The 26,807-nt window shown below is 46.8% G+C and overlaps 1 protein-coding gene across 2 annotated transcripts in view; it reads right to left on the reverse strand.

Moving 5' to 3' along the window:
- LOC118101045 (corticotropin-releasing factor receptor 1) overlaps nucleotides 1-26,807 on the reverse strand; it is a 41,289-nt gene that overhangs the window by 5,788 nt on the left and 8,694 nt on the right. For both annotated transcript variants that reach the window (XM_035146674.2, XM_035146673.2), the window contains exons 5-10: nucleotides 13,206-13,288; nucleotides 8,121-8,227; nucleotides 5,104-5,224; nucleotides 4,501-4,654; nucleotides 2,926-2,986; nucleotides 1,799-1,871 (exon numbers count right to left, since the gene is read on the reverse strand). In XM_035146674.2, coding sequence (XP_035002565.1) covers nucleotides 1,799-1,871; nucleotides 2,926-2,986; nucleotides 4,501-4,654; nucleotides 5,104-5,224; nucleotides 8,121-8,227; nucleotides 13,206-13,288 — 599 coding nt within the window. The remainder of the gene's footprint in view (nucleotides 1-1,798; nucleotides 1,872-2,925; nucleotides 2,987-4,500; nucleotides 4,655-5,103; nucleotides 5,225-8,120; nucleotides 8,228-13,205; nucleotides 13,289-26,807) is intronic.

The raw sequence follows: 26,807 nt of genomic DNA on the forward strand, positions 1-26,807 counted from the left end.
CAGTGGAATTTGTCCTTAAGTGCAATATCCACAATTCTTTATCACATCAATAAAACCCATCGACTGAAGGATTTCTCATTCACCATCAACGAGGACACACAAACAGCAGGGGGGGGGGGGGTTGAAAATCCATCACAACAACAGCTTATGGATTTTCAGAACTCGGGGGAAAAACAAATTGCAGGAATAAAATAAAAAGCATTGTTATGTTCACATAAGAAGCTCTTCACACAATCGTTAAAAAAACTACAATTATCACGACTGCTGATGATAATAATGTTTCACTATTTGCAGCTCAAGAGCATTAAAACTAGAAAGAACATCCAGCTTCCAGAGACACGGTGAACTGGTGCAGATCACTGGTGTGAAACTGGTGCAGATCACTGGTGTGAAACTGGTGCAGATCACTGGTGTGAGACAGCTGCAGACAATCACAGGGAATCAGACGAGGACACGAAGCAACACAGATTCAAACTAGTTTCTCAAAGAGGCGACGGTGCTCAGTTTCTAACACTCTCCCTCCACATTTCACATCTGATGTATGAATGTGATGTAACACAGCAGTTGAAATACATTCCAGGGTCATCTGACCTGACCTTGACCTGATGTCTCTCTCCGGAACCATCCACTCGGCTGCTGCTCGCTAACGAACCGCCAGCATTAATGCTAATGAAAACATTTCTAAATTACATCCTTTATTCATCCATCGGAGCAGAGCATCACTTAATTGCTGTTTTGAAAATCCGGCGTTCACCCGCAGCCCGACGGGAGATAAGAGAACCGCGCTGGTGACCCGGCGATGATCCTGGAGGATCCAGTGCCAAACAAAAAAGATAAGAGCCTGAGAGAAGAGAGCTATTGTGAGCAGCACTGCAGAACCTTCAGTGAGCGTGGCAGGGAGTTATTGAAGGAGGCAGATGTGAGCTGTGGGGGAGCGTACGGCAGGAGTGTTGACTTTTTCAACAAAGGAGGGAAGATAAGCGAATGTGCTGTTTCCGACGACAACGGGAAGGTCACCCCCCCCCACCAGAGACCCAGCGGGGAGGGGGGGGAACAGTCGAAACCGAGCGGGGGAAATGGCCCAAATCGCCGCGGCGAGGGGGAGCTCCAGCCGAGGTAGCGGTCAGAGTTTGAGGGCGTGCACGAGGACGGACGCCAGCTTTGGGAGCGCGGCCAGGAGGGAGTCACTGTCGTCCAGATGACTGAAGCTCGAGCGAGGAGTCGGGCTGAGTCCCCGCCCCTTCTGCACAAATCTGCAGGGTCGATCACACGAGCCGGGCGGAGGGGGGGGGGGAGGTCAGCAGATTGTGAGCAGAGTCAGAATAACACAGATATGCTCTGAACCCTGGACGTTGGGAAAGTTAAAGTTCTGCAAAGTTCAAAGTGCTGAAGGGAGAAAACACTGAAGCTCCTGAAACTCTTCCTCATTACTCGGGACGGAACTTCCTCATCGTTGTGATGTCACTTTGTCCCGCATTTGCATAGCACGCACAGCGACTAGTTTGGCCACGCCCCCTTAACAAAAGCACCAGATCGGCGCCAAATCTGCGTTCGATCAGTCGTTAAACACATTGAACTCATCAGCTGTGGGATGAACCCAGAGTCTGGTTCGTCTTAGAGCTGCTGCAGGTTCGAGGTGGACATTGGTTGGTCGGCTGCCAGGTTACACAAAGTGAAATTGTCATCGCTCGCATGAAGAATGTGTTGACGCCTCCAACGTCTGACGCCCGCGAGCGGCTTCACCACAGACGTAATGAGGCCTAATTATAAAAGCAGGTTATGTAAAACAGACTCTTACCACTAACACCAGGATCATGGGACCTTGGTAGATGTAATCAGTGTAAACACCGGCTCGCTTCCCGAACCAGCACCTGAGACAACAAGCAAAACAAACAGTCGTGTTCACTTCCAACAGGTCGGGTGTATTTCGACTGTCACTCAGCCTCCTCTCGAGGATCTGAGGCTTCAGCGGTGTTGAGTGATCATAACGGGAAGTACACAGCGTTCAGATAATATTATTATAATATAACCAACAGCTCGTCACCATGGTTACTTTAATTAGACAAATATTACTGTCTGTCTGTCTGTTTGTTTGTTTGTCAGCAGGATTACTACTCTCAACAAAAAGGACGTCGTCCAAAACAGAATTCATCAAATCTCTGTGTGGATCTGGATCAGGAATTTCTGTAATATTATGGGATTAGCTATTTTATTTATTTATCTATTTATTACATTTTAATTGATTTCTCAGAGAATAATTCATGGATCGTGATGAAAAAAAACTCTCCTCCCTTCAAAATAAAGGCTTTCAAACAAGCTGTGCTCAGTGAGGAGGCCTCCATCCACTCACGTTTCTTTTTCTTCGTCTGTTATTTGTGTATTTTGTATGTTTTGTGTGTGAGTGTGTGTGTTTGTTTGTATTTTTTGTTGACAAAATACTTGATAGGAGCAAAATCAGCCTGATCCTTGAAGGGTTTGAATCACAGATGAAACCTAGAACATCAGAAACAGTCGAGTTCCTCAAAGACCCAAAAGTCCCTGAAAGCCAATCAAGTACACACACTTATAAATATCAGTCCCTTTTTCATCAAGATCCATAAATCATTCTCTAAGAAATCTACCAAAATGTTGAAAAAGGTCCAACTTCACAAAGCAAAGTGAAATAATAATAAACCTCCTCGGTGGACGTAATGATTTAACAACGAGGAACACTTTTAAAAATCTATTTTCAATCGATTAAAAAAGTGTGGATTGAATCGATGAAGCACTGAACCTTCAGTCACAGAGGAACCGCTCCGGAGGGAAGTGATGTGAGAGTAATTACCGCAGGTTATTAATAGACGCTCGTGTCTTTGATTCAAAGCAGTTTGACTTTGCCTTTTTATCACCAGAGCTAAGAAAGGGAGTTCAGTGGGAGGAGCTTACTTCTCGTTGTCGTAGTAGAGCTTTCCAATGGCCCACGCCACGATTATGGGGAACGGTATACCTGTGAGGCAGAAGAGACAAAGTCACACATCACATTGTCCTTCCATTCAAACCTCACCACACTCCTCCAGGGATTTCTCTGCAATATCAAATCCTCTTTCTTTTTGTTTTTTTCCCCCCCGGCGCCGCGGCGGCTCCTGCCAAGTTCTGTCAGAGGCGGTTGTTGCTGGCGTGCAGCGATCGGCTGATTGGAGCCAGGACCTGTCAGCGGCTGAGTATTTCTGTGTGAATGAGAGAAAAGCCGGACGCTCGCTGACGATGATGCAAAGTGATCTTCTGATGAAGTGACTGGTAAGAGGATAATAACAAGGCCGGCGAGACGCCATTACTCACAAGTACACGACACTGAGAGGAGCGCGAAGGCCTCGCCAGCTGCCATACCCCACACAGACACACACACACACACACACACACGCACACACACACGCACACACACACACACACACACACACACTCACAGAGTACTTCGTTACCGTACTTCTGTGTCTTACTTGCATATTGATTTTCCTGACGAGGTTTTACTTTTACTCGCAACCACTTATTACTTTAATCGTCCCATATTATGCAAAACACACTTTTTCAAATGGTTTTCTAACGTGTTGCCGATGACGAGTCCATCTTCTTTCACCTTGTCAGTAAAACGTGTGATCGGTTCAGCTTGGTCACACGTGCAGGACCAGTGTACGAGACGTCGTGTGCCTTTTCAGGCGCGTTGGTGCGGAGCTGAAACACTCAGAGATCGTTTTAGTTTGAAAACGTCATCTCCAAACCGAGGAGTCGTCGTATGGACGCAGCCTCAGAGGTTGAGAGAATTATTAATGTGACGTGACTTTGAGACTTTAACTTGACTCAGTACTGGGGTCGTTTTGAACAGGTATCTCTTCTTGTATTGGAGTAAGGAGGGTGTGCACACACCCGCTGTCACGGCGCCAGATTAGCGCAGAGATTACATTTCCCTTGTTGTTTTTAGCTCCCGTCCGCACCTCGCTGCCTTCATCAGAAATCCAGAGAGCGGAAGCTGAGTGAAGCCAATAAAACCTATTTACCCTCTTCACGCGGAGCCTTCACACTCGCCCTGGGGAAATATAATCCAGCTGGCACAATACACCTAATCTCACCAGCGCGTAGTTTGGTCTGACAGTGTGAAGAGCAGCGTTAGGGGACATTTCTCAGCTGCCACATGAGATCCTGGCGTCTCCGTCACGTTGAACTCTCCCATTGTTGAGCAGAATCGGACCCAAAGTTTAGTTTGAAATGATGCGGAGAAACTGACCCGAGCTTCTCAGGTTCCACTTTATGGTAACGATTAAAAAACTCATTATAAACTGTAATTAGTGGCTTAATTCGAGGTAACTGAATATTTTATAGACCCATTAAAGTTTGTGTTTCCATGCTGTTGTTGGACTTTTGGACCAATCACAGGAAGTCGAGACAGCATTAGACAATAGAAGCAGCTCCAATAATCAAGTTTCTAAAAACATCCGTCAGTCGTCAGTCGTGGTCTCGTGTACGTACACCAGCCGATGCAGATGAACATCCACTTGCGCAGCTTGTCGGTGGAGTAGGTGAGGACGATGGCCGTGTGCAGGTAGCAGCCCTCGCCGAACATCCAGAAGAAGTTGGTGGAGTGGAAATAGTTGAAGGAGGCGGTGACGAGGCGACACCAGATCTACGGAAACAGATCAAGTACGTCACCACGACACCGGAACTCGTACTTTAGCTAACTGAGCTCAGAAAACGGGTTATTGTGTTCATGCTGTGAGAATCAGGAAGGAATATTTAGACTTTTTAATGTAAAGTCGTGTTTTCTTGTCGGTTTAATGAAAGAGATTTTAATGGAAATTAACTGAATTCAAGTAAATAAATCAAGTAAAAATAATAAATACAATGTGAACAGGATTTCTTATTGAAATAATTGAAATATTGAAGTATTGCACATTTAAAAGGAATGACATCTGATTTGTCAGTGGATCAATGAAGTCGTGTCTGGACGTAAATGTATCTGATCTCATGGTGTGTGTGTGTGTGTGTGTGTGTGTGTGTGTGTGTGTGTGTGTGTGTGTGTGTGTGTGTGTGTGTGTGTGTGTGTGTGTGTGTGTGTGTGTGTGTGACACGCACCACGTTGCTCTCGTGCACCTCGGGGCTCATGGTCATTTGGACGATGAACCAGGTGGCGTTCCTCAGGATGAAGGCGGTGATGAGGTTCCAGTGGATGATGTTCCTCAGGCAGCGGATGCTCCTGTCAGAGGAAGAGGAGGAGGAAGAGGAGGAGGAAGAGGAGGAGGAGGAGGAAGAGGAAGAGGAAGAGGAGGAAGAGGAGGAGAAGAGGAGGAGAAGATGTGAAACGACTGAATTAAACATCTTCTCCTGCTGAGTCCAGTTTCTGAACAAAGACGTTAAACTCAGACATGAGATCAGACTCGAAGTGAATCATCGACGGCAAATAAAGATGGACGACTCGATGGAAGCCAGATCATCTGATCGCCCCCTGGTGGCTGGCTGCAGTATAGGTCGTGAACCCAGCCTCCTCCATGTTAGTGAATGGGACATGGATCAAACTACAAGGTCAAATAAATGTTTGTTTGTTTGTCAAAGATGGTTTCTGTCATTTTATGTAGTCATATATATAATTAACGCTCATGACTGACAGCGGCGGAGACTGACTCCTGATTGGTCGATACCACGGCTCCACGGAGTGATGTCATCGTGTTTGTATGGAGGCAGGAAGTGGAGACCTGTCGTCCATCCCTCAGGAAAACAGAAGAAGAAGAAGAAGAACGAATCCCTGTCGTCGCCTCCGATGAGGAAACGTTTGATTCCCACAGTTTCTGTCACGTCCGGAAAAACTCTCACTGTTTTTTTTACATGTTGTAAATAAATCGACCTCAAGACACAATTAAAATCTGCCTCCGAGCGAACGGTCGAAAATAGACGCTCATGACTAAACGGACACGACGAACCTCGTCCCCATAGTGACGGCCTCCATCGCTGTCACCAGCTGACGGCGTTATCTGCCTCCTCCTCCTCCTCCTCCTCCTCCTCCTCCTCCTCCTCCTCCTTCGACCATGAATGACATGATTTATTTTTCAGCGTGCATCAATTCTTAATAGGTGTCACTTGCAGCGGCTTTGTGCTGAGTGAGCAGACGTGCACGGGCGGAAGTGTTCCCGTGACACTGAATCATTCAGCCTCTTTATTAATCAGCTTAAAGAAAATAACGGCCTCATTAATACGGCAGCTGTTCTGAATAATGTTAATATTACGCAGACGTGACAAAGAAAATCCTTCAGGGTTTAAAAATATGAATTTGGGGTTTTAAAAATCACATTCCTCCACAAACAAGCTGCTGGTTTCCTTGATTCCTCGATTCCTCGTCACTTTGGAGCAGAACTTTCATTAACGTCAAACCTCGACGGCGCCAGAAGCAGAAGGAGGAAGTGTTTCTTTTCTCAAACAGGCGTCTTCATTACTCTGCGTGACCTCACTTCCCTCAGCGTCCTCCCGGAGGCTCCGGCACCGACGACCCGATGCGTCACGATGAAGAGGCCGAACGCTCGCGAAGACACGTTTTCATTAAAGTCACAGAGACGTAGATTTAACAATTAATGATTTTCATCTTGTTGCTCCTGCTTCTTTCATTCTGCTGGTTCCTGTTGTTATTTACTTTATTCTCTATATGCCATTTCATTTTAAACATTAATATATATCAATATATTTCATAGTATTGTATTATTGTTTCTATAATAGTGTATATCTGTTATATTTTATTTTTAAGAATTTGTATATTGAAATTCTTCCATCTGCTGAGATGTGAGGAGCGCCCCCCCTCCCGTCACATCATGCCGAGGCCGATGACAGCAGAGGTCAGAGGTCAGCGTTTGGATTTCCTCTGGTAAACACGTGGCAGCCGTCTCATTTATTCATCTCTTCGTCTCGTCCTGATCAAACAACTCGGGGGGGGGAGGAGGTGGCGGTCGACTACACACAGAGAATTACTTTTATTCCCATCATGCATCACCAGTGTGATCACATTCAGATTCCGTTCCCGCACATGAACCCAGCAACGACCCTGCAGCTCGCGGGTTCTGATCAGAGAAGCAAGGCTCCCTCACTGACACGGTTTGTTACGTGCACGACTTAAACCAAGAAACTTCATGAGCTATTGCAGAGATTTCAAACTTCCCAGTGAGCGAGTGGACGTGTCGACGGCGTCTCAAATATCTCAGGATGAAGAAGAGGAGCCGCACACGTAGAAGACGAAGACGTCAACTTGGAGAGACGAGGAGATTCCAGAGGTTTTGGTGATGAGTCTTTTGGCTTCACAGGACAAACTCTAACTACAGGAAATGTCCAAATGAAGAGGACGTCTCTGGAGGTCAGAGTCTCCTGTTATCTGCAGCGTCGCCCTTTAGAAGATCCCGCTCGTCTCCACCGGGATCGTTTCCCCTCGTGTCTCTTTCCTCTCCGGTTCCGCAGCACCGAGCCGGAGCGTCGCTCGTTCTCTCCGTCGGGCGCCAACCTGCAGCAACCTTCCCCTTAAACGGCTCAGTCTCATTACAAAGAGAAGGTGAGTGAGTAATAAATGCCAAACTACTCCACTGCCCCCACCTCTGTGCCATTTTTAGCCGGCTGACACTTGTCCCCCGTGTCCGAGCCGCTGTGGCCCTGGAACACGGGTTGTGCATAAACGGCGTGCTGTACAGCTTCTATTCATTACGTCTCTCTGTGGCCTTTCACGCTTTTCTCACCGCCCGGGGGTGTTGGAGGGATCGATAACCCCCGGCTGCCGAGGGTGCTAAGACCTTTCTCTGGTTAACGCACGGTTTGCTCCGGTTTGTCGCAGAAACCCATTCCACCTCCACCAGGCGTCCCAGCAGGCCGCCGCTACACGGTTTGTGTTTCTTCCTTCCAGAGAAGGGTCTATTATTCCCCTTTGTGGGGGAAACGTGCCCTAGTTTTTCTGGGCGTCTAAAGCCTTTTACATCTGCGGGATTGAGATAGGGAAGGTTTCATCCCATGACCAAACGGTTTTCGAATAAGAACGAGAGGCGCTTTGAACGAGGGATCTCCAGAACACTGACGCGTCTGTCACATCGAGGATGTGTTGGGGATTATCAGCTGGTGGAGACGCTCACCTCAGACACAAGAAGAGGAAGAAGGCGACGAGCAGAGCCACCATGGAGATGAAGTGACCCAGGAAGTTTATGATCACGGCGATCTGGTAGTGCATCTTGGACTTTTTCTGCAGGGAGGAAGGAAACACAAGAAAATCCTCTTTATTCATAATGTGTGTTTTCAGAAGCGACTCGTAGGAGAAGAGGAGTCGACGTTCAAACACTTTCAACATGAACGTCATCAACAGACAAATAAACAATAAGAATTCTATTAAAAAGCTGCTGTGACTCTAAACATCTGACAAACATCAAATAAATCACAAACGATACGATTGCATTTTCTTTTCAGCCCCTTGTTTTGCATCTTAAGGTCATTTTTCACATGTTTTTGGTCATTTGATTTTACTTCTATGGCCGTTGAATGTCTCTCTGCAGCCTCTCTTGCACGTTTTGTCTCTTTGTGGTACTTTTGACCTTTTATTGCCGTGTCCTGTCTCTTTGTGGTTGTTTTTATTTGCTTTTGCAGCTGGTACCTTTGCATCTCCATCATTTTTCACATCTTTATAGTCTGTGTGGACATGTTTTATGTTTTTTTGTGTCACTTTGAAGTTTTGCATCACACTGGGCTGTTTTTTAAATCTCTTAGTGGTTTTTTTTGTCCTTTTTACTATTGTTGTGTGTCTCTGTGTTGTGTGTCCTTGTTTAGTGTATTCATTTGTGTCCCTACTTTTCTGTCTCTGTTGTTGTGTCTCTCTGCACTCACTTTATAGTGGTTTTGTGGTTGTTATTTATGTCCCTCTGGTCGTTTCATGGATATTAACTTTTAGAAAAACCACCTTTCACCTTATCCCTCCTGCAGCGCGGGCACCTGCGGGAGCCAATCAGATTGGAGGAGGGCCGGTACCGCCCCCTCCCGCCGCTCTGGCCCCTCCCCCGGTTTTGCAACACGAACTGGCTCGTGAATCGTGCACGGTCCCGACACGAGGTCTCCTGCTGCAGCTGGAGGTTTTTACACCCAACATAAAACATCTTCCTGTGAATCTCTGGCTGAGACTCACAGTCTGTGACTCACAGATCCATTGTGATCGCCCCCCCCCCCACACTACGGACAGTAATCTGGGCTGTAAGTGGATTTATGTAACCTGCTGGTGTCTACGCGCAGATTAAATGTTTAATCCCCACCCGGCAACCCGTCATCTGTCCCATTCACTAGATTTTGGTGCAGTGGCTCAAGTCTTTACTCTTTCTAAGGCTGCAGTGGACAGATGGTGCCGAATCTTCACGTCAACAGAACCGACTCTTTTCTCCTCGTTCACGAAGAAGCAAACGTTTTAGAGTAAAAACAGGAAATGAATTGTTCCTCTGAAACAAGAAAGTATACGCGACTACAAAACGAGACATTTGAACAGTTTGGGTTATTTTAAAGATGTGAAACTACTCGATGATTGTTGGTTATTTGACTGGATGGTAATTACACTCACTGCCACAAGAGGTCACACAAACGTGAAAGCTGTATCAGCCGAGTACGACACGAAAGTTGGGATCGTGACATGAAACCAGAAGACAGTGGAGTCGCCCCCTGCTGGTCATTACACAGAATACAGGTTTCAGGCACCGATCCTGGAGTCTAAGAACATCATTTTTTACTAATTCAACTGTTTGTTTATTGTTGGTTTATTTTTCTGCAGGATTACGCAAAAACTACTGAATCGATTGTCTTCAAACTTGTTGGAGGGACGGAGCCTGGACGGTTTTTATTTGAGCTTTTCTTTAACTTTAAATGAACCATTTACGTGATCACACCACTTCTACGATAAGAAACAAGACCTTGGCTGAAGCAGCTTTCTGCTGAGTGACACGTTTATTCATGTGCTTTATCTCTGACATCTTCTGTTTTCAACCTTGAGCTGCACTTAAATAAGGTTTATTTATTTATCTCTTTTATTCTGTTTTAAGGGAACCTTTTTTAGATCCTGTTTACAAGTGCGTTCCTCCTGAACATCTTTTATGTTCCAGGTAAAACTTGTTCCGTTAAAAGGAGCCAGGCAGCGACCTCGCCTCGGGAGGATGAGAAGCAGCTGCAGCCTCTCGGAGGAGAGAGAGAAACAACAGCTCTCTGAAACTGCTTCAAAGTGAAGGAGGATTTATCTTCGAGAAGAGAAGTCACAGAAATCTGACATCAAATTAAAAGAATCAGAGCTGAAAGATTAGTCATTAATGCAATAACAATATTATATTTCAGTATTTACCCTGTATTACTTTTTTACATTACTTTTCTTTACTGCTTATCGTATTGTGTCACATCGTATCTTATCTTATCTTATATAATCGTATCATATCAGTTGATAGATGAATCAGTATTTTGACAAGTAAATTGTCAGGAAATTAATTCGCCTTCTAAAATTACTATTTTATGTTTTCTCTAAAAAACAACTAGATTTACCACTTTCAGTCTAAATGAAGGTTTTTCCAGACTCACACGAGGTCACTGTGACCTTCGACCTTTGACCCCTGGAATCGAATCAGTCCAAGTGAACATTTGCACCAAATTTGAGGAAATTCCTTCGTGGCGATCTTGAGAACCTCGTGTTCACAGGAAACATGATAGAGACATAAAAATCAATGAAAGTATAAAATAATTGGCAGATTAATGGATGAATAAATTGAGCCAGAGTCCACATGAGGAGTTTTCTCTGTATTTGAGGTTCATCGCTCGTCCTCTGTCCCAGTTAATAATAATAATAATAATAATAATAATAATAATAAAAGCAGTGACTGTGTCATGTTCCTCTGCTGCTGCCAACAAGCTGTAGTTTTCCACTCACACTCCCAGTCTGTATAAAGAGATCGTCTGAAGGGCAGCGAGACAAGAGGAACGACTCCTGCTCTCAATCTACACACATGAGAATTAACACGAGCTGCAGAGAATAAAGACTGAAGGAGTCGGAGTCTGCTGCCGGAGCGGAGGACTCATAAATCAAGAGAACAGGAGCTTTTAAAATGGAGGGCGAGGAGGAGGGGTGCAGGACGAGAGGACCAGATAAGACCCGCCCACCCGCCACCAGCCTCGGGTCCCACAGAACGGGAATCAAACTCACTGTCGTCTCGTACGAAAACAACAAACCACTTATCACGCGTCGTGGAAAATATCCTCCGGCGAGTCCCGAAAGGAAAAGGAGATTCTTTTTCATTTCCCCCTCAACAAACTTTTCAATAAGCGTTTGATCCACTCGCTTTCACTTCCCCGCGGGACGCCGCCCATCCCGCTCGATACGGGCTGAACTTTAAAGAGGCGCTTCTTCAGCCCCCCCCCCACACGTCCTCACGTCAATCACACCTCTGCAGCCGCCGCCACGCAGTGATTTATTTCAGCCACAAAAGAGGAGGAAAAAAAATCAAATACACATTTTAAAAGGTCAGACAGTGTGTATCCGTCTTGTGATCGATGGGACATCAGACTGTGGGAGCGTCTCAGAGAAAACACGAGATGGAGGAGCTCAGTCAGTCGCTGTTTCAGATCCATGAAGCTTCTACTGGTCGATGTGGGAAATCTGAAGATACACTGAGGGGGCGTCGCTGGGTTATTTACATGATCTCATCCTCTGTAGTTTCTACAGCTGCTTGATGAATAAAATTATAATAATTATTATCATCATCTTTAGGATCTTTGTTTGGTTTTCATATGGCATTTTTTGGTTTGTGTCTTGTTACATCAGATATTCAGGCAGGAAACAATTTAAATAAGTCGTCAGAGAATATTTAACGTTTATGTTCAAACACTTAAAATGAATCATTTTCTGATCAATATGAGCTTTAGATTGTTTCTCTATTAGTTGTGGAGCCGTCGTGACAAACGTTTTTCTTGTTGACCTTTGACCCATCAGCTCCTGAAGTGATGGGGAGTCAGGACAGGACTAATTGAACCTGCTCAGAGTTCATGGAAACTCGACTGTTTCTCATTCAGCTCCATCAGATTCTGCGGCCGAACAAAACAAACGTGCTCTGCTACTGTGCCATGTTTGTAATTTAGCAAACGGCTCATTTACAAATGTGGAGGGCTGATTTGGGGTCAGCGTGTTCCGTCTGAAAAGCTTTGTCTGCCGTCCCAATTAAAATGAGCTCATCACATGTGCTCGTCACAAAACAGCGTCCAGGTGGAGGAAGTGAAAAACATGTGACTGGGCGAGAATCTGGAGCACAGCAGGAGCAGGACAGCAGCTCAGCGCTGAACAGAAAGAAATGATCATAACTTCGCTGCAGGTTGTTTTCAAGCTTCCAAACGACTTCTACTGGAAAACAAGATGTTTAAAGGAATAAATAAATGGAGAAAACACAGTTTGATATGAAAATATTCATCTCTTCATTCATTCATTTATTTCTACATTTATTTCTACATTTATTTCTACATTGGTTAATTTCTTCATTTCAACATTTATTTACTTCTACATTAATTCACTCACATCTCCATTTATTATTTCTACATTTATTTAACTTATTTCAAAATGTATTAATTAATTTATTTTCGGACTTTAGGACCTGAACCTTCGTCTGTGGCTTCATGTTCAACCTCGATGAACTTTGACCCACGACTTTCTCCTTTCACTCACACTACACCCAGCTACCTTTTTAACATATAGACACAGACGTGCATGAATAAATACATGTAGACGTATATAAATGAATGAATGAATGAATATAGAAATACCCAAATAACCTTTTTTCATCACAAACTGTTATTATTGTTCCATTAATTCCTGTATTTAACTGTTTTTCTATTTATACTCGTGTCCTGTATTTGTCCTTTATAACACATGAAACCCACCGAGCCTCAAACGTCCAGTAAATGGAGGGGACATTTTGCTCGGGGACATTCGCTGCCGCGTTCACACTCATTTTTAACGTCCTCTCGTCGCCGCGGGCCCCAAGAAACCGAAGCCTGAATCCATATTTACTATAAATAAGCCTCGGGTGAAGCGGCGGCGCTCATCTCCCACAGCTAACCCCGTCCCTGCGGCTGCTGCCTTCAGATTAACGCATGGGGCTGTTTCATGCTTTGCCATGAAAAGCCTCATTAATCAGAGCATGTGCACACAAACGCACTCTTACCTCCTCCAGGATGGCCTTGCACATGGAGTAGTTCCCCTTCAGCGCCCATGTCCCGTTCGAGAGACAGTTCCTGTAAACGTTATCTGGGAAAAAAAACAAAACAGGGAGCTGTTGTTAAAATGTGAGCGGAATCACTTTCTCGTGTTTCTTCGTCACTGTTTTAAAATGTTGTTAATGAATCTTAAGCCTCTCAGATCACTGGAGATGCTCAGGATGTGAATTCCTGCCGGCGCCGTGACCTTTTCCAGACTAATAGGGAGAGATATCATTAGAGGAAGTCGTGGAAAGCTGTGATGTTTCACACGTCGGCTGTCGGGACAGTCTCACACCCTCTGTTATTATTCTTTACATTCAGACGCCGTCACCTCCCTGATTCCTCCTCCACTGACCAAGTGTTCAACCCACGTTCCTCCGACATCTTCCTCAATCATTTTGTTTTCACAAAAGATGTTTTCCTGCTTGTTTTGGGAAACAGGACGACATCTTCCTCACATAAATGGACCATCACTGGCAATTTCACTGTGATATTAAAATGTTTATTTAAAAAGCGTCTCCTCTGGAGGGAAAGACTGGAAGCGAAACAGAATACAGATGTTTCTTCTGTTTACAAAACATATCTTTCCTTCACATTGCTGGATAATGGATGGAGGGATGGAGGGATGGAGGGAGGAGGAGAGGGAGGAGGGATGGAGGGATGGAGGGAGGAGGGAGGAGGATGGAGGGAGGAGGGATGGAGGGAGGAGGGAGGAGGGGAGGAGGAGGAGGAGGGAGGGATGGAGGGATGGAGGGAGGAGGGAGGAGGGATGGAGGGAGGGATGGAGGGGAGGAGGGATGGAGGGAGGATGGAGGAGGAGGATGGAGGGATGGAGGAGGAGGGAGGAGGGATGGAGGGAGGAGGGATGGAGGGATGAGGGAGGGAGGGGAGGGATGGAGGGAGGGATGGAGGAGGAGGGATGGAGGGATGGAGGGAGGGAGGGAGGAGGATGGAGGGATGGAGGAGGAGGGATGGAGGGAGGAGGGATGGAGGGAGGAGGATGGAGGAGGGATGGAGGATGGAGGGATGGAGGGATGGAGGAGGGAGGATGGAGGGAGGAGGGATGGAGGATGGAGGGAGGAGGATGGAGGGATGGATGGAGGGATGGAGGGAGGAGGGATGGAGGGATGGAGGGAGGAGGGATGGAGGGATGGAGGGATGGAGGGAGGAGGGATGGAGGGAGGAGGGATGGAGGATGGAGGATGGAGGGAGGAGGGAGAAGGGATGGAGGGATGGAGGGAGGAGGGAGGAGGGAGGAGGGATGGAGGAGGGATGGAGGGAGGAGGGATGGAGGGATGGAGGGATGGAGGGAGGAGGGATGGAGGGAGGAGGGAGGAGGGATGGAGGAGGGATGGAGGGAGGAGGGATGGAGGGATGGAGGGAGGAGGGATGGAGGGAGGAGGGAGGAGGGAGGAGGATGAGGGAGGATGGAGGGATGGAGGGATGGAGGGATGGAGGGAGGAGGGAGGAGGGAGGAGGATGGAGGGAGGGATGGAGGGATGAGGGAGGAGGATGGAGGGAGGAGGGATGGAGGATGGAGGAGGGATGGAGGATGGAGGGATGGAGGATGGAGGGATGGAGGATGGAGGGAGGAGGGATGGAGGATGGAGGGATGGAGGGATGGAGGGAGGAGGGATGGAGGGATGGAGGGAGGAGGGATGGAGGGATGGAGGGATGGAGGGAGGAGGATGGAGGGAGAGGGAGGAGGGATGGAGGGAGGATGGGAGGGAGGATGGAGGGAGGAGGGAGGAGGGATGGAGGATGGAGGGATGGAGGGAGGAGGGAGGAGGGATGGAGGGAGGAGGGAGGAGGGTTGGAGGGATGGAGGGATGGAGGGATGAGGGATGGAGGGATGGAGGGAGGGAGGAGGAGGGTTGAGGGATGGAGGGAGGAGGAGGAGGTTGGAGGGATGGAGGGATGGAGGGATGGAGGAGAGGATGGAGGGAGGAGGGATGGAGGGAGGAGGGATGGAGGGTTGGAGGGATGGAGGGATGGAGGGAGGAGGGATGGAGGGATGGAGGGAGGAGGATGGAGGGATGGAGGGATGGAGGGATGGAGGGAGGAGGGTTGGAGGGATGGAGGGATGGAAGATGGAGGGAGGAGGGGTTGAGGGATGGAGGGATGGAAGGATGGAGGGAGGAGGGTTGAGGATGGAAGGAGGAGGGATGGAGGGATGGAGGGATGGAGGGATGGAGGGAGGAGGGATGGAGGGATGGAGGGAGGAGGGATGGAGGGATGGAGGGATGGAGGGAGGAGGGTTGGAGGATGGAGGGATGGAAGGATGGAGGGAGGAGGGTTGGAGGGATGGAGGATGGAGGGAGGAGGGATGGAGGGAGGAGGAGGGATGGAGGAGTGGGAGGGATGGAGGGATGGAGGGAGGAGGGTTGGAGGGATGGAGGGATGAAGGATGGAGGGAGGAGGGTTGAGGAGGGATGGAGGGAGGAGGGATGGAGGGAGGAGGGAGGAGGGATGGAGGGATGGAGGGAGGAGGGATGGAGGGATGGAGGGAGGAGGGTTGGAGGGATGGAGGATGGAGGGAGGAGGGAGGAGGGTGGAGGGATGGAGGGATGGAGGGATGGAGGGATGAGGAGGAGGGTTGGAGGGATGGAGGGATGGAGGGAGGAGGAGGGAGGGATGGAGGGTGGAGGATGGAGGGATGGAGGGATGGAGGGAGGAGGGAGGAGGGATGGAGGGAGGAGGGATGGAGGGAGGAGGGTTGAGGGATGGAGGGATGAGGATGGAGGGAGGAGGGAGGAGGGATGGAGGGATGGAGGGAGGAGGGAGGGAGGAGGAAGGAGGGAGGGAGAGGGAGGAGGGATGGAGGGATGGAGGGATGGAGGGAGGAGGGATGGAGGGAGGAGGGAGGAGGGATGGAGGAGGAAGGAGGAGGGAGGAGGGAGGAGGGATGGAGGGATGGAGGGATGGAGGGAGGAGGGATGGAGGGAGGAGGGAGGAGGGATGGAGGGAGGAGGGATGGAGGGTTGAGGAGGAGGGAGGAAGGAGGAGGGAGGAGGGATGGAGGGAGGAGGGATGGAGGGAGGAGGGATGGGAGGGAGGAGGGAGGAAGGAGGAGGGAGGAGGGAGGAGGGATGGAGGATGGAGGGATGGAGGGATGGAGGGATGGAGGGAGGAGGGAGGAGGGATGGAGGATGGAGGGATGGAGGGATGGAAGGAGGAGGGAGGAGGGAGGAGGGAGGAGGGAGGAAGGAGGAGGGAGGAGGGAGGAGGGAGGAGGGATGGAGGATGGAGGGATGGGAGGGATGGAGGGATGAGGGAGGAGGGAGGAGGGATGGAGGGATGGAGGATGGAGGGATGGAAGGAGGAGGGAGGAGGGAGGAGGGAGGAGGGAGGAGGGAGGAGGGAGGAGGGGAGGAGGGATGGGGGCCGTCTGCACGAAGCCTGACAAACGACGAGTAAAATTACTTTTTTTTTGTCGGCCGGCTGCATCACTGCACGGAAATGAAATTATCCGTAACACATTTCACATTTCTAAAGATGAGGGAATGAAAGTCATCAAAACGTCCGCGGAGGAAATGAGTCGCGGGAGGTCAGACGTGTTGGGAAGATGTTTTCCCGACATCACCCGCGAGGCAACAGGTGAAGCGGCTGGATCTCACAGCCCGAGAGTCGAGACGTGACGACGGAGTGGAATCAGCTCGGATGGTGTCGGCTGTGTGAAACCAACGGGTCGGAGCGATTAGCAGGAGCTGAAGAGATAACGTCTCTCTCAGGTCAGGTTCTCCGTCTGACCCTCAGCAGGGAGAGCACGTGCACTGAGTCGCTCGCACCCGGGCCGAGACGCTTCTCCCTGACGTGTACGGACAGCTGTGACCCTGCTCCGGAGGAGGGTCGTCTCCACGGGTCGCCGGGCACCGACTCCAGCGAGAGGGACGGTGGTGGAAACGATTCGATCTGGATCCAGAAGCAAACGCACGAACAACAATACAGAAACGTTCTATAACAAGCGGAGATGTTCTGCTTGAAAGGATTTTCACTGGACCTAGTTCCCCCCCCTGAGTCTGATGCAGTATTATTAGATATGACACTAATAGGTCGATAAAAAGGATCTGTCTTTGTGTTAACAGCATTTTACTGTTCACTTCTTTATATAGAGTCCAGTCCAGTGGTTCCCTGCGGGGGGGTCAGGGGGAAATAAAATCACAAATAGAAAACAATCATCTGTTGCATCTTTTGATATTTAACTGTAAATATGAAACACGAGTGATGTCTCTCGGCTGCATTTAACCACAACAACCTTTTCTTTTTCCACAAACTGTGTATGTTTGTTTTTCTTTACTCTTTTTTGCTCTTCTCCTCTCATGCCAAAGTCAAAATGTCATTATTGAAAGCATAAACACGCACGCGCACGCGCACGCACACAAACAAACACACAGCGCAGAGTTTCAAAATGTCATGGAGTGACGATCAGACACCTGGCATCCTGGCATTTGGAAACAGTCCCGCTTTCCCCATCAGCGTTATTACACAAGACGGACATGTTTAAACCGCTGTGTGTGCGGAGATAAGCTCCCTGAGACGTGGACCACCACAGGGAGGAAGCAGCTCGTATCAAACGCAGCCACATTAGTGCGCTCTCGTCCTGAGATGAAGGCAGATAACCCTAAATACATGTTTTAATAATGAGATTTTTAGGCAGGGTTAGAGATAAAACAGGAAGTGGGTTGCCTGAGGGCAATAATGTGCAATGAGCTGGGTAAAAATAGCATGTTGACAGTGTAAGGGAGCTGTCATGCCCAATCAAGATTACCTAGCTCGGGATATTCCCTAAACCCCCGACGCAATATCCTAGAGAGCTTTAAACTCTGTGGAGAATCTGTCGGAAGTCCGAAGTTAAGACCGACAGCAAAGTTCACCGACACACACAGAAGTCTCCGTTGTGTCGTACTTTACATTTTAAAAAGTATTTATTTGGGGATTCAAAACGTGTATTATCCTGAGGAAATGATTTCAGACTCGAGGGCTTCTGTAATTCTGCGATGTTATTTAAATCTAATCCACATGACGCTGTGCGATTGGCCCGAACTCTCCTCAGGCGCCACGGTCACAAACAATTAGAATTCAAAGTCACTTTATCACAGAGTGAGTTTTTAAAGAAGGAACAAAACAAACATCACCGACGAGAGAAGCTCTCCGTGGCTCCGAACCACACAGACATAAAAACAGATATCACATCCCAACACTTCATAACAAAGTGTCAACGACGTGTATTTAATTAATACGCACATTTCCCGGCCTGGTGTTAATCCTCTTTGTGTTTCTAACAGTTGCTTTTAATTTGCCGTCGTCGTTTCCTGTCAGTTTGCCTGAGACGTGATGAAAGGAGTTTTACAGCTGAAGCAAATTGAGGTGGATTTAATTCCCATTTGTTAATTTGTGTGTTGTTGTCGGATCAGAGCTGCGAAACCCTGCAGACGACAGACTGTGAATAAAGACGTGGCGTCTCCACTTCCTCTCGCTGTGCAGAAACAAAGCCCAACGCGCCGGATGCGGGAGACGCCATCTTGCGTTGGCGACGCCGGAGTTTGTGCAGCTGTGATCGTGACGTGGTATCGAGGTCCTGCTTAAACACGTCTCAGCCTGTTTTTATAATTATACTAATTATACATCTAAGTTCCCTCTGCTTCTCTCTAAGAGATAAGATAACGAGCTCCTGACTCCAGCTCCGAACAAGCAAGAGATGTCAAACAGTTCCTTTAATGATGAGTTCATTTAAAGTGGGAAAGGGAGAGAATCAGTTCAGGGAGTTGTGTGTTTGTGTTCTTCACTCCACGTGTCCGGTCTGGGACGTTCACACATGACATGTACGATATGAGACCTCGGTCGCGGTGCGGCTGCGTCCGGTTGCCGGGAGTCGAGCGCTGACGGCGTCATAAGGCATCATTTGCATTGGGTCACGAGCTCAAGGTCCCCGGAATATGTGCTGACTTCACGCGGCCGCCGCTGCCAAACTGCTGATGTGCCAGGATTTACATTACCGGCAGACAGGTTTGTGTCTGGAGGAGCTCAGGAGGCTCGGGGGCCTGGATTTGATTCCTCGCTATGTATCACATATATCGGTTTTAATCTTTGCTTAGTGGTCGGGCATTGTTATTTCTGAATGGGTGTCAAAAGCCAGGTGGTAAATCCTCCCCCCCCCCCGGCAACAGGAGCTCTGGGTTCATGTGGCGGGAACACATGGCACCGATCCAAGCTCCTGCAGCGATCCACTTTTCATTTTATTTTCCAAAACGCTGCGGAGCAACAAACGTCAGCGTACAGTGGGAACTCTCTGCGGGTTGGAAACGCACAACAGAGCAGAATCGTTGCTGTAATTGCCGACCACGCACAAGCAAACGTGCTGACCCAAATATAGTGGCACACGCTCAGCGCATCAACGCGTCGGATCAGCGGCTGCAGCTGAGAAGCATCTTCCTGCTCCTCCTCCGTGTGGTGGAGGCTGTAATTAACCCGAAGCATCAGCAGGAAGACAATGACCTGTTATTTACACCGAATGACTCAAACCTCGTGTTTCTGACTCGAACGCGGAGGAAAAGGAAACCGAAGAATCGTCTGAGATGTAACGTGATGCGTTCACGCGGTTTTTAAAGGGAAGTCGGTGTTAAAAGTTAAATTTTTCCTTCATTATAAATCATCCGTGTTGATCCGTTTACAGCTGGATCTCGTTTCCTGTTATAATCTGTGTGGAGTCGTGTTGTTTTAGAGTCTCGGTCTGTTTGAGTCGGGCAGACGCTGCTTAAAGGAAATACCTGAAGAGGCACTAATCAATCAATCAATCAATCAATCAATCAATTGATTGTCAGGAGATTATTTCATGAGTAAATTATAATATAACGTCGCAGCTGAGCCAAGAAAAACCAGACAGCAGCTTAATTAGTGAAACGTTCCACAGCGAAGCGTCCTTCATACCTGAGCTCTGAACACTCATGGAAAACTCTGCCGCCGCCGCCGCCTCTTCCTCAGTAAACAGAAAGAAGCGTTTTAAGTTTATTCAAAGTGGAAGCGGGTCGACGCTGCGCTGAGGGGAGCGGATGCCAGTTTTCACGCTGGCTGTGTTTTCTGGCTCGTTTGTGTTTGGTGCTGCAGAACGAGACGTCTCCAGGGTCTGAGTGTGCAGCCTGTTTCCAAATCTACAGAGAGGAGAATAATCTACTTTCATACGAATAAGAAAACACAATAAGACTTTGAAACAGGGGAATCTTGTTGTATGATATTAAAACACTGACCTGCTCCTGCTGGAACACAAACGAAGCAACAGTGGAAGAAGACGACTCATTATAGAGATAATAACTGTTTGGTACGTATGTATTTGGGGGAAAATTGGTGTAATCAATCTTTTTCTTGTTAATAAGGAGACATATGTTATTTTTTCTTTCCTCTCGTGTGTTGAAGCTTGTTTGTGTAAGTTGTGCAAAGTGAAAACGCCAAACGTCTGTAGAACAGGAAGCTGCTTCGTGCACAGAAAACACGGAATCTACTCAAACACCTCGTCAACAACCTCCGTGCTGTTGTGATGTCACGTGACTCAATGCCCCTCATTTGCATAACGCACGCCCGGCAGCAAGTCGGACACGCCCCCTAAAGATTGTGAGCTTTCCATTTACGACTTACTCAAAACAGCGCAAGTTTAAATTTAACACTGTTTCTATTATCGCACAATGTATGAGCGACTTAATAAAACCAGGTCAAACGACAACTGGGACATTTTCCTACTAGTGTCGGAAGCCGTTGACCAATCACAACAGAGTAGGGACAGCTGGCCAATCAGAGCAGAGGGTGGGTCTTAAAGAGACAGGAGCTAAAACCAAGTGTTTGAGCCAGAGGCTGAACAGAGGAGCTGCAGCGATGGACAGTTTGAGGAAAGTGATGTTTTCTGAACTTTCGAGCATGAAAACACAAATTAAACTCATGAACCTGAGTTCGAGCAGAATTCGTCTCCTTTGAAATCTAAATAGTTTTCTTCTCCAGCGTCGAGCTGCTGCGGCGCTGAAACAAATTTCCTCACTTGTCATTTTCCCAAATCTAACGAGACAAGTCGAACCCTGGTAATAAATCCCTGTGGTGTGGGTGTAATGAAGCTGCTTTGATTCTGCACTTTCGGCAACACACTGCATCAGTGTTTGTTAATGAGAGAAACTACGATGTGTATTTAGCACGACACCACAAGACGCAGGTTTGTGGGCTGTGACTCTTCCTGCAGGAGCCTGACTCCAGCCCATCGTCTGCAGGGCTTCTCCTTTCTGCACAGTCACCTGCGTCCGTGAATTAATATTCAACGCAGGCTCCGCACATTCAGCAAAACGATGCATCGCATTCTCAGTGAGTGAGCATGAGGCTGAGGCGGGCGACCGCTGTGCCACCCCACTGACCGCCAGCGCGGCTCTAAATAAAACCACCACCCTCTTCCCACTTTACAACTGGAGAGTCAGAGGAACGGGCATCCACACACATGCACACACACATGCACACACACATGCACACACACATGCACGTGCACAAACATGCATATGAAAATCCCCCCGTCCTCCCTCCGGGGACCATTAAGGGAAAGTCAAGCTTGGCTAGAAAAGGCGAAGGGGTTTGCGGGTGGGGCGAGACGTGCAACAACATAGACGGTTACGCCAGGCTGAGTCATGGACTCAGAGGAGGGGGGGGGGGCCCCGGCGCCACGGGCACCTGTCATGAATCAGCCGCTGATCGGTCTGGACAACGCCCCCCAGACGTCCGTCATTTCCTCCGTGCGAATGTTTGACAACATGTTGTAATCGTCAGCGAGAGCAGCACCGATATCGAGGATCTGGGGCTGATCAGCGGTTTCTTTCTGCTGCTGCTTTAATGTTTTACACCTGAACGCACGTCCGAGGGAAACATCGAACCTTTTGTTCCGTTTCATTTACTTCAACCAGCAAATGTCCTCGTGTCGGTTTGATCAAATCTGATATTTAGTGATTTAATTGAAAAAACGAGAATAAAATCCTGTAGCTCGGCAACGAACGTCGGGGATTTGACCTGAATCTAATTTTGGAAAATCCAGCCTGGAATCCTGAATCATAGAACTGTTGCTTCACAGCAGGGGTGTGTTCACACCTCAATCTATTTATAGCTGGTATTCAACTGAGGTTTGGATTGTGATCAGAACGAGCTTCACCACAGGAAAGTACAGATTCGCCCGAGATCGACTCAGACAAACCTCTGAGGAGGAGTTTACTGCAAATAAAGACACGTTTCCACTTCCTGCTGTACAAAAACATATAGATAAAAATAGAATATACAGATACATGAGTATTTCAACCTTTTTGTTTGATCTGATTCCACTAACATGGAGGAGGTGAAGTTTGTTGCAGCCGGTCACTAGGGGGCGATCAAGATGTTTAGGCTTCATTTTTGGGAGCTGATATTTCGCCCATTTTTCTCCTCAGAGTCGGGATTAAAGATCCGTTGAATCTTCCCGTGGCCTCGTCTCCTTGTCTGCGGCTGAGAGGTTGACTTGTGTCCTCGTGCACCTGAACCCTGCAGTGATCTCCCTCTGGACCTCCGGACGGCAGCGGCTTCCACTCAGGCTCCTAAGTGCCCACTCCGGACTCGGGGCTCGGCGCTCTGCCCTTGTCTTCACCTAGAGCCACTTGTTTCTGCCCTAATACGACTCCGCCACCACTCGACCTCTCATCACACTTCACTGGGATTAGCTCTGGAGCCTGGTTCGTCTTTATCTTTACTCATCTCTCCTTTTTAAACGTGTAGAAGTTTGATTTCATTTGTGTATTGAATATGTTCTTGTTTATATTAATACTACTAAAACATATATATTTGTACATTTGACATTTATATTTTTGAAATTGAATTATGGGAGGGAGAAGCAGGATATTATCACCATTACTATTACTTTGTGTGATATGTTTATTTTTACTTTAAGTATTCATGTATTCATTTATGGGTCTCTCAAAAGGAACCTTGAAATAAATGTATTATTATAATTTATTATTTATTATTACTAGTGGGGGTAAGATAATAATAATCATCTATTGCGTCCTATCTCATTACAATAACACAAATATTTAAATATAAAAAACATATGTATTAAAATTAATTTATGAATTATGTATTAAAACTAAAACAATCACCACATGAACAAACGATATTAATTATATATATTATAACAAGACGCGTCCAATAGAACCAGAGGAACTGATAGTAACAGATAATAAAATGTAAACTCAGTTTAGAGCATTTTCCACATTCTTCAGCGACAGCTTTGGCTCAGACAATAAAAATAAATGATTGTCATGTGGAGAAGTTTTAAATTTCAAGGCTGCAGTTTTCACCACCTCCACTTTTCATCCAATCACTGAGCTGGAAACGATGGACGAGCGTCCTCTGTCAATCTCCCCGACGAGATCCAACATGTGGTCGAGGTTAAAATGAGTCGCTTCAGCAAACACGAGGTATTAGACTGAGAGAAATGCTCGGGAATAAATATGAAAAACTATAAAACTCAATGTGCAGCTCAGGTGGAATCATGGAGACAAACAGTAAAATACCTTCTGTGCTTAAGAAAGACTCCAGAGTGAAACTCCTGTTTACAGATGTGTTCTGAGTTTTCATGATTTCTGTGTCGCTTTAGTCGATTCCATAACTTTCCATAACTCTCACGCTGGTCTTCAATACACTTGATTTGCATCTACTTCTATTTATCTTGCGTCTCTTTGTTGTCACTTCTGTTCCCTCTGTGATTGTTTTGCATCTATTTATAGTCATGTTGAGGCCCCTTGTAGTTTTGTGTCTCTATGTGGTCGTCAAATATTCAGAGATACACAAACCAGCGAAGTGCTTCACGTAAAATAAAGGAAAACGAACGTTCTGGGTTCTATCTCTTCACCGGCTCGTTCCCTCACTGGGTCGTGAACTCAACAAGCTCCAACTCTTCTGCAAACACAACGATGAAATGATTTGCATCTCTTTCCCGTGACTTTCCAGCGAGTGAAACAAACCTTTAGCACAATAAAACAATCAGTCACGGTGGTGAGGTCATCGATCAGTGGAGCTTTCAGGGTATTTGTTGGTATAATTATCTAAAATAACCTTGTAACTGATCGATAAATTATCAGAACTCAACCCGAGGGGAACATGATGACACGGAGAACTTTAACAATCCGTTCAATAGTTGAGATATTTAGAGATTCAGTGAAAATTAAAACGTGTGCGGCTGCTTCATCAGACTCATTCTGACTTTTGAACATTTTTGTGAAAGAGAAAACTTCCACATCCTGACGGTCGTCGTCAAGTGATGAAGATTAAACCTTGAATCAAAGCTGAGAATTCTCTCAAATATAAAAGCACATTGTTCAGTAACAAAAACAACATTTTATGATCTATTAGCTGACGAGATGAAACAAACATTTCAGGTGGGCTTGTCACATGTGCTTCCTTTGACCTCGCTCATGGGAAAATAATAAATATTTCACAATGACTAGTAATTCATTCATGCTAATAATACACCCAAAGGTTAAAGCAGCCATGCTTCATTTGTCATGAATGAGTCACAACGAGGGAACAATATCACGGAGGAATCCAACGTTCAGAGCGAATCAGCGTTAAATTGCCATGAAGTAAAAATGTCATCGTCTTGTGTCCCGAACTATTTTTCTACCTTTGTCCTTTGCTGACAATGTCCCCTGATGGGCACTCGTCTATTTTAAAAGCTTTTAGGCTCCGCTCGAATCGAGATTATGTTAATCCTGAAGGTGAAATGAACCTCGCAGTGTCAAATCACTGGTGAGCTGCGGCTGAATTACAGCCCGGTTCACTCACTCCCTCTCCACGAGTCCTCGGGGTCCTGGGGGGTTTGGACTTTAAATTACCAAGGAAACACATTGGCTTTTATCTCGTAAATTTACTTAATTGTGTTTACTGTATATCCCCGGGTGGTGTTTGTTACCTTCAGAGTGCTGCAGTGCCCCAGATATACGTTTTCAGACCTACCTGCTCAGTAACTGTGTAAATACAGGAGGTTATTAGTTTGAGGAGTCGTTCGTGTACATTGTCTGAATGAAAACATGAATTAATCATGGATCTGATGAATTATAGAAGTTCTGCATCACTCGGCAGAAAGCTGCATTTGTATGTGCATTAATAAATCTAGTTTCATTAACTTTGTGTTTGCTACATTTTTTTTTTCTTAATCCTTAAAAATATCAGTACTTTAAAGTGGGAGTGGGGGGGTCGCTTTGTGTTTATAAGACAAGACGGTTATAATTCGTAGATTTTCCATTTATTTCCATTTCATAACTTTAAGTTTAAGTTTGAAACCAGGCCGAGCAGCCGCGAGATGAATCGTGATCATAACACATTTGATTCGGAGCAAAATAAATAATGGAAAACAGAATAAAAGACGGAGGTTTAAGACGCTGTACATAATTATTTAAGAGTGAGGGAACTACACATCCCATAAACCATTGCAAACGACTTCCAGTTTAACCTGGTTGTTGATATACTGCGTTATATCGTAGTTTGTCTCGTAGAGTTTAGCGTGGTCACCTAGCGTCGTAACGCTGAACGATCCGAGCGTAGCCAACGCGACGTTACGTGGTTGTGGTGAACATTTCACGTCGCTACTACAGCTGAGGATTGTGGGTAGTGCAGTGCTTCTCCTTGACATCCCGAATAAAACACAGTTGATATGATATGACTTGGGGCTTCTACGGGAGAATGTAACATCGTTTAATTATCTCGTAGCTTGCGGTGAGTCGACCTTGGATGGTTAGCTAACTGATAGCTTCCCTGACGTCACACTAAGTGGTAGCTAATAGAAAAACCCTGATGGAAAATGACCGATACAATGGATGCTTAAAATCTGAAGGAACAAGGGAACCATGTTTGAAGGTAAATCAATATATTCGATCGACTAAAGGCTAACGTTAGCATTGAACCACTTCCACGTTATCCTTTGATACTGTGACCTGACACACGACCTGGATCACGACGGTAGGTTACGACCTAATTCTGTAGATAACAGGATTTCAGCTTCAGACCCTGAGCTTGTCAACAGAGGAAAATGGCCGTTGTGAATATGGCGAATAGCTAATGTTACAAATAGCTTCCGTGAAAGGATGATAGGCTAAAGTGCTTGAGCTCGTTTTTGCTCCTTCAATGTGACCAAAACACCATTTGTTGCAGATTTGAGCTAAAAAATTAGCACAAAACATGAGATTCAGACTAGAAGTGGACAAACCTGAAGATGGCGCTATATGAAAATTCAGGGGATCTTGAAACACTGAATGTTTGCATGACAATTCACAGCAGTAAGGACACATCACAAGAAAAATACTGCCAGCAGGATTAATCCTCAGGAGATGATGAATGTCTGTGAGACGTTTCATTACAATCCATTCATCAGTTGTTGAGATATATTAGTCTGGATCAGACACTGCTATGAAATATTGATTTTTACCTTTTTGGTCAAATTGTTTTTTTGTAAGCGAGCGATGGACGTGATTTACGGAGCAGGTCAGCTTCCTGTAGCTGCTTGATGCCACTTGAGGAGTTCGACCTTC

Source organism: Hippoglossus stenolepis, chromosome 21, assembly GCF_022539355.2.
Source record: "Hippoglossus stenolepis isolate QCI-W04-F060 chromosome 21, HSTE1.2, whole genome shotgun sequence".
Taxonomy (NCBI): domain Eukaryota; kingdom Metazoa; phylum Chordata; class Actinopteri; order Pleuronectiformes; family Pleuronectidae; genus Hippoglossus; species Hippoglossus stenolepis.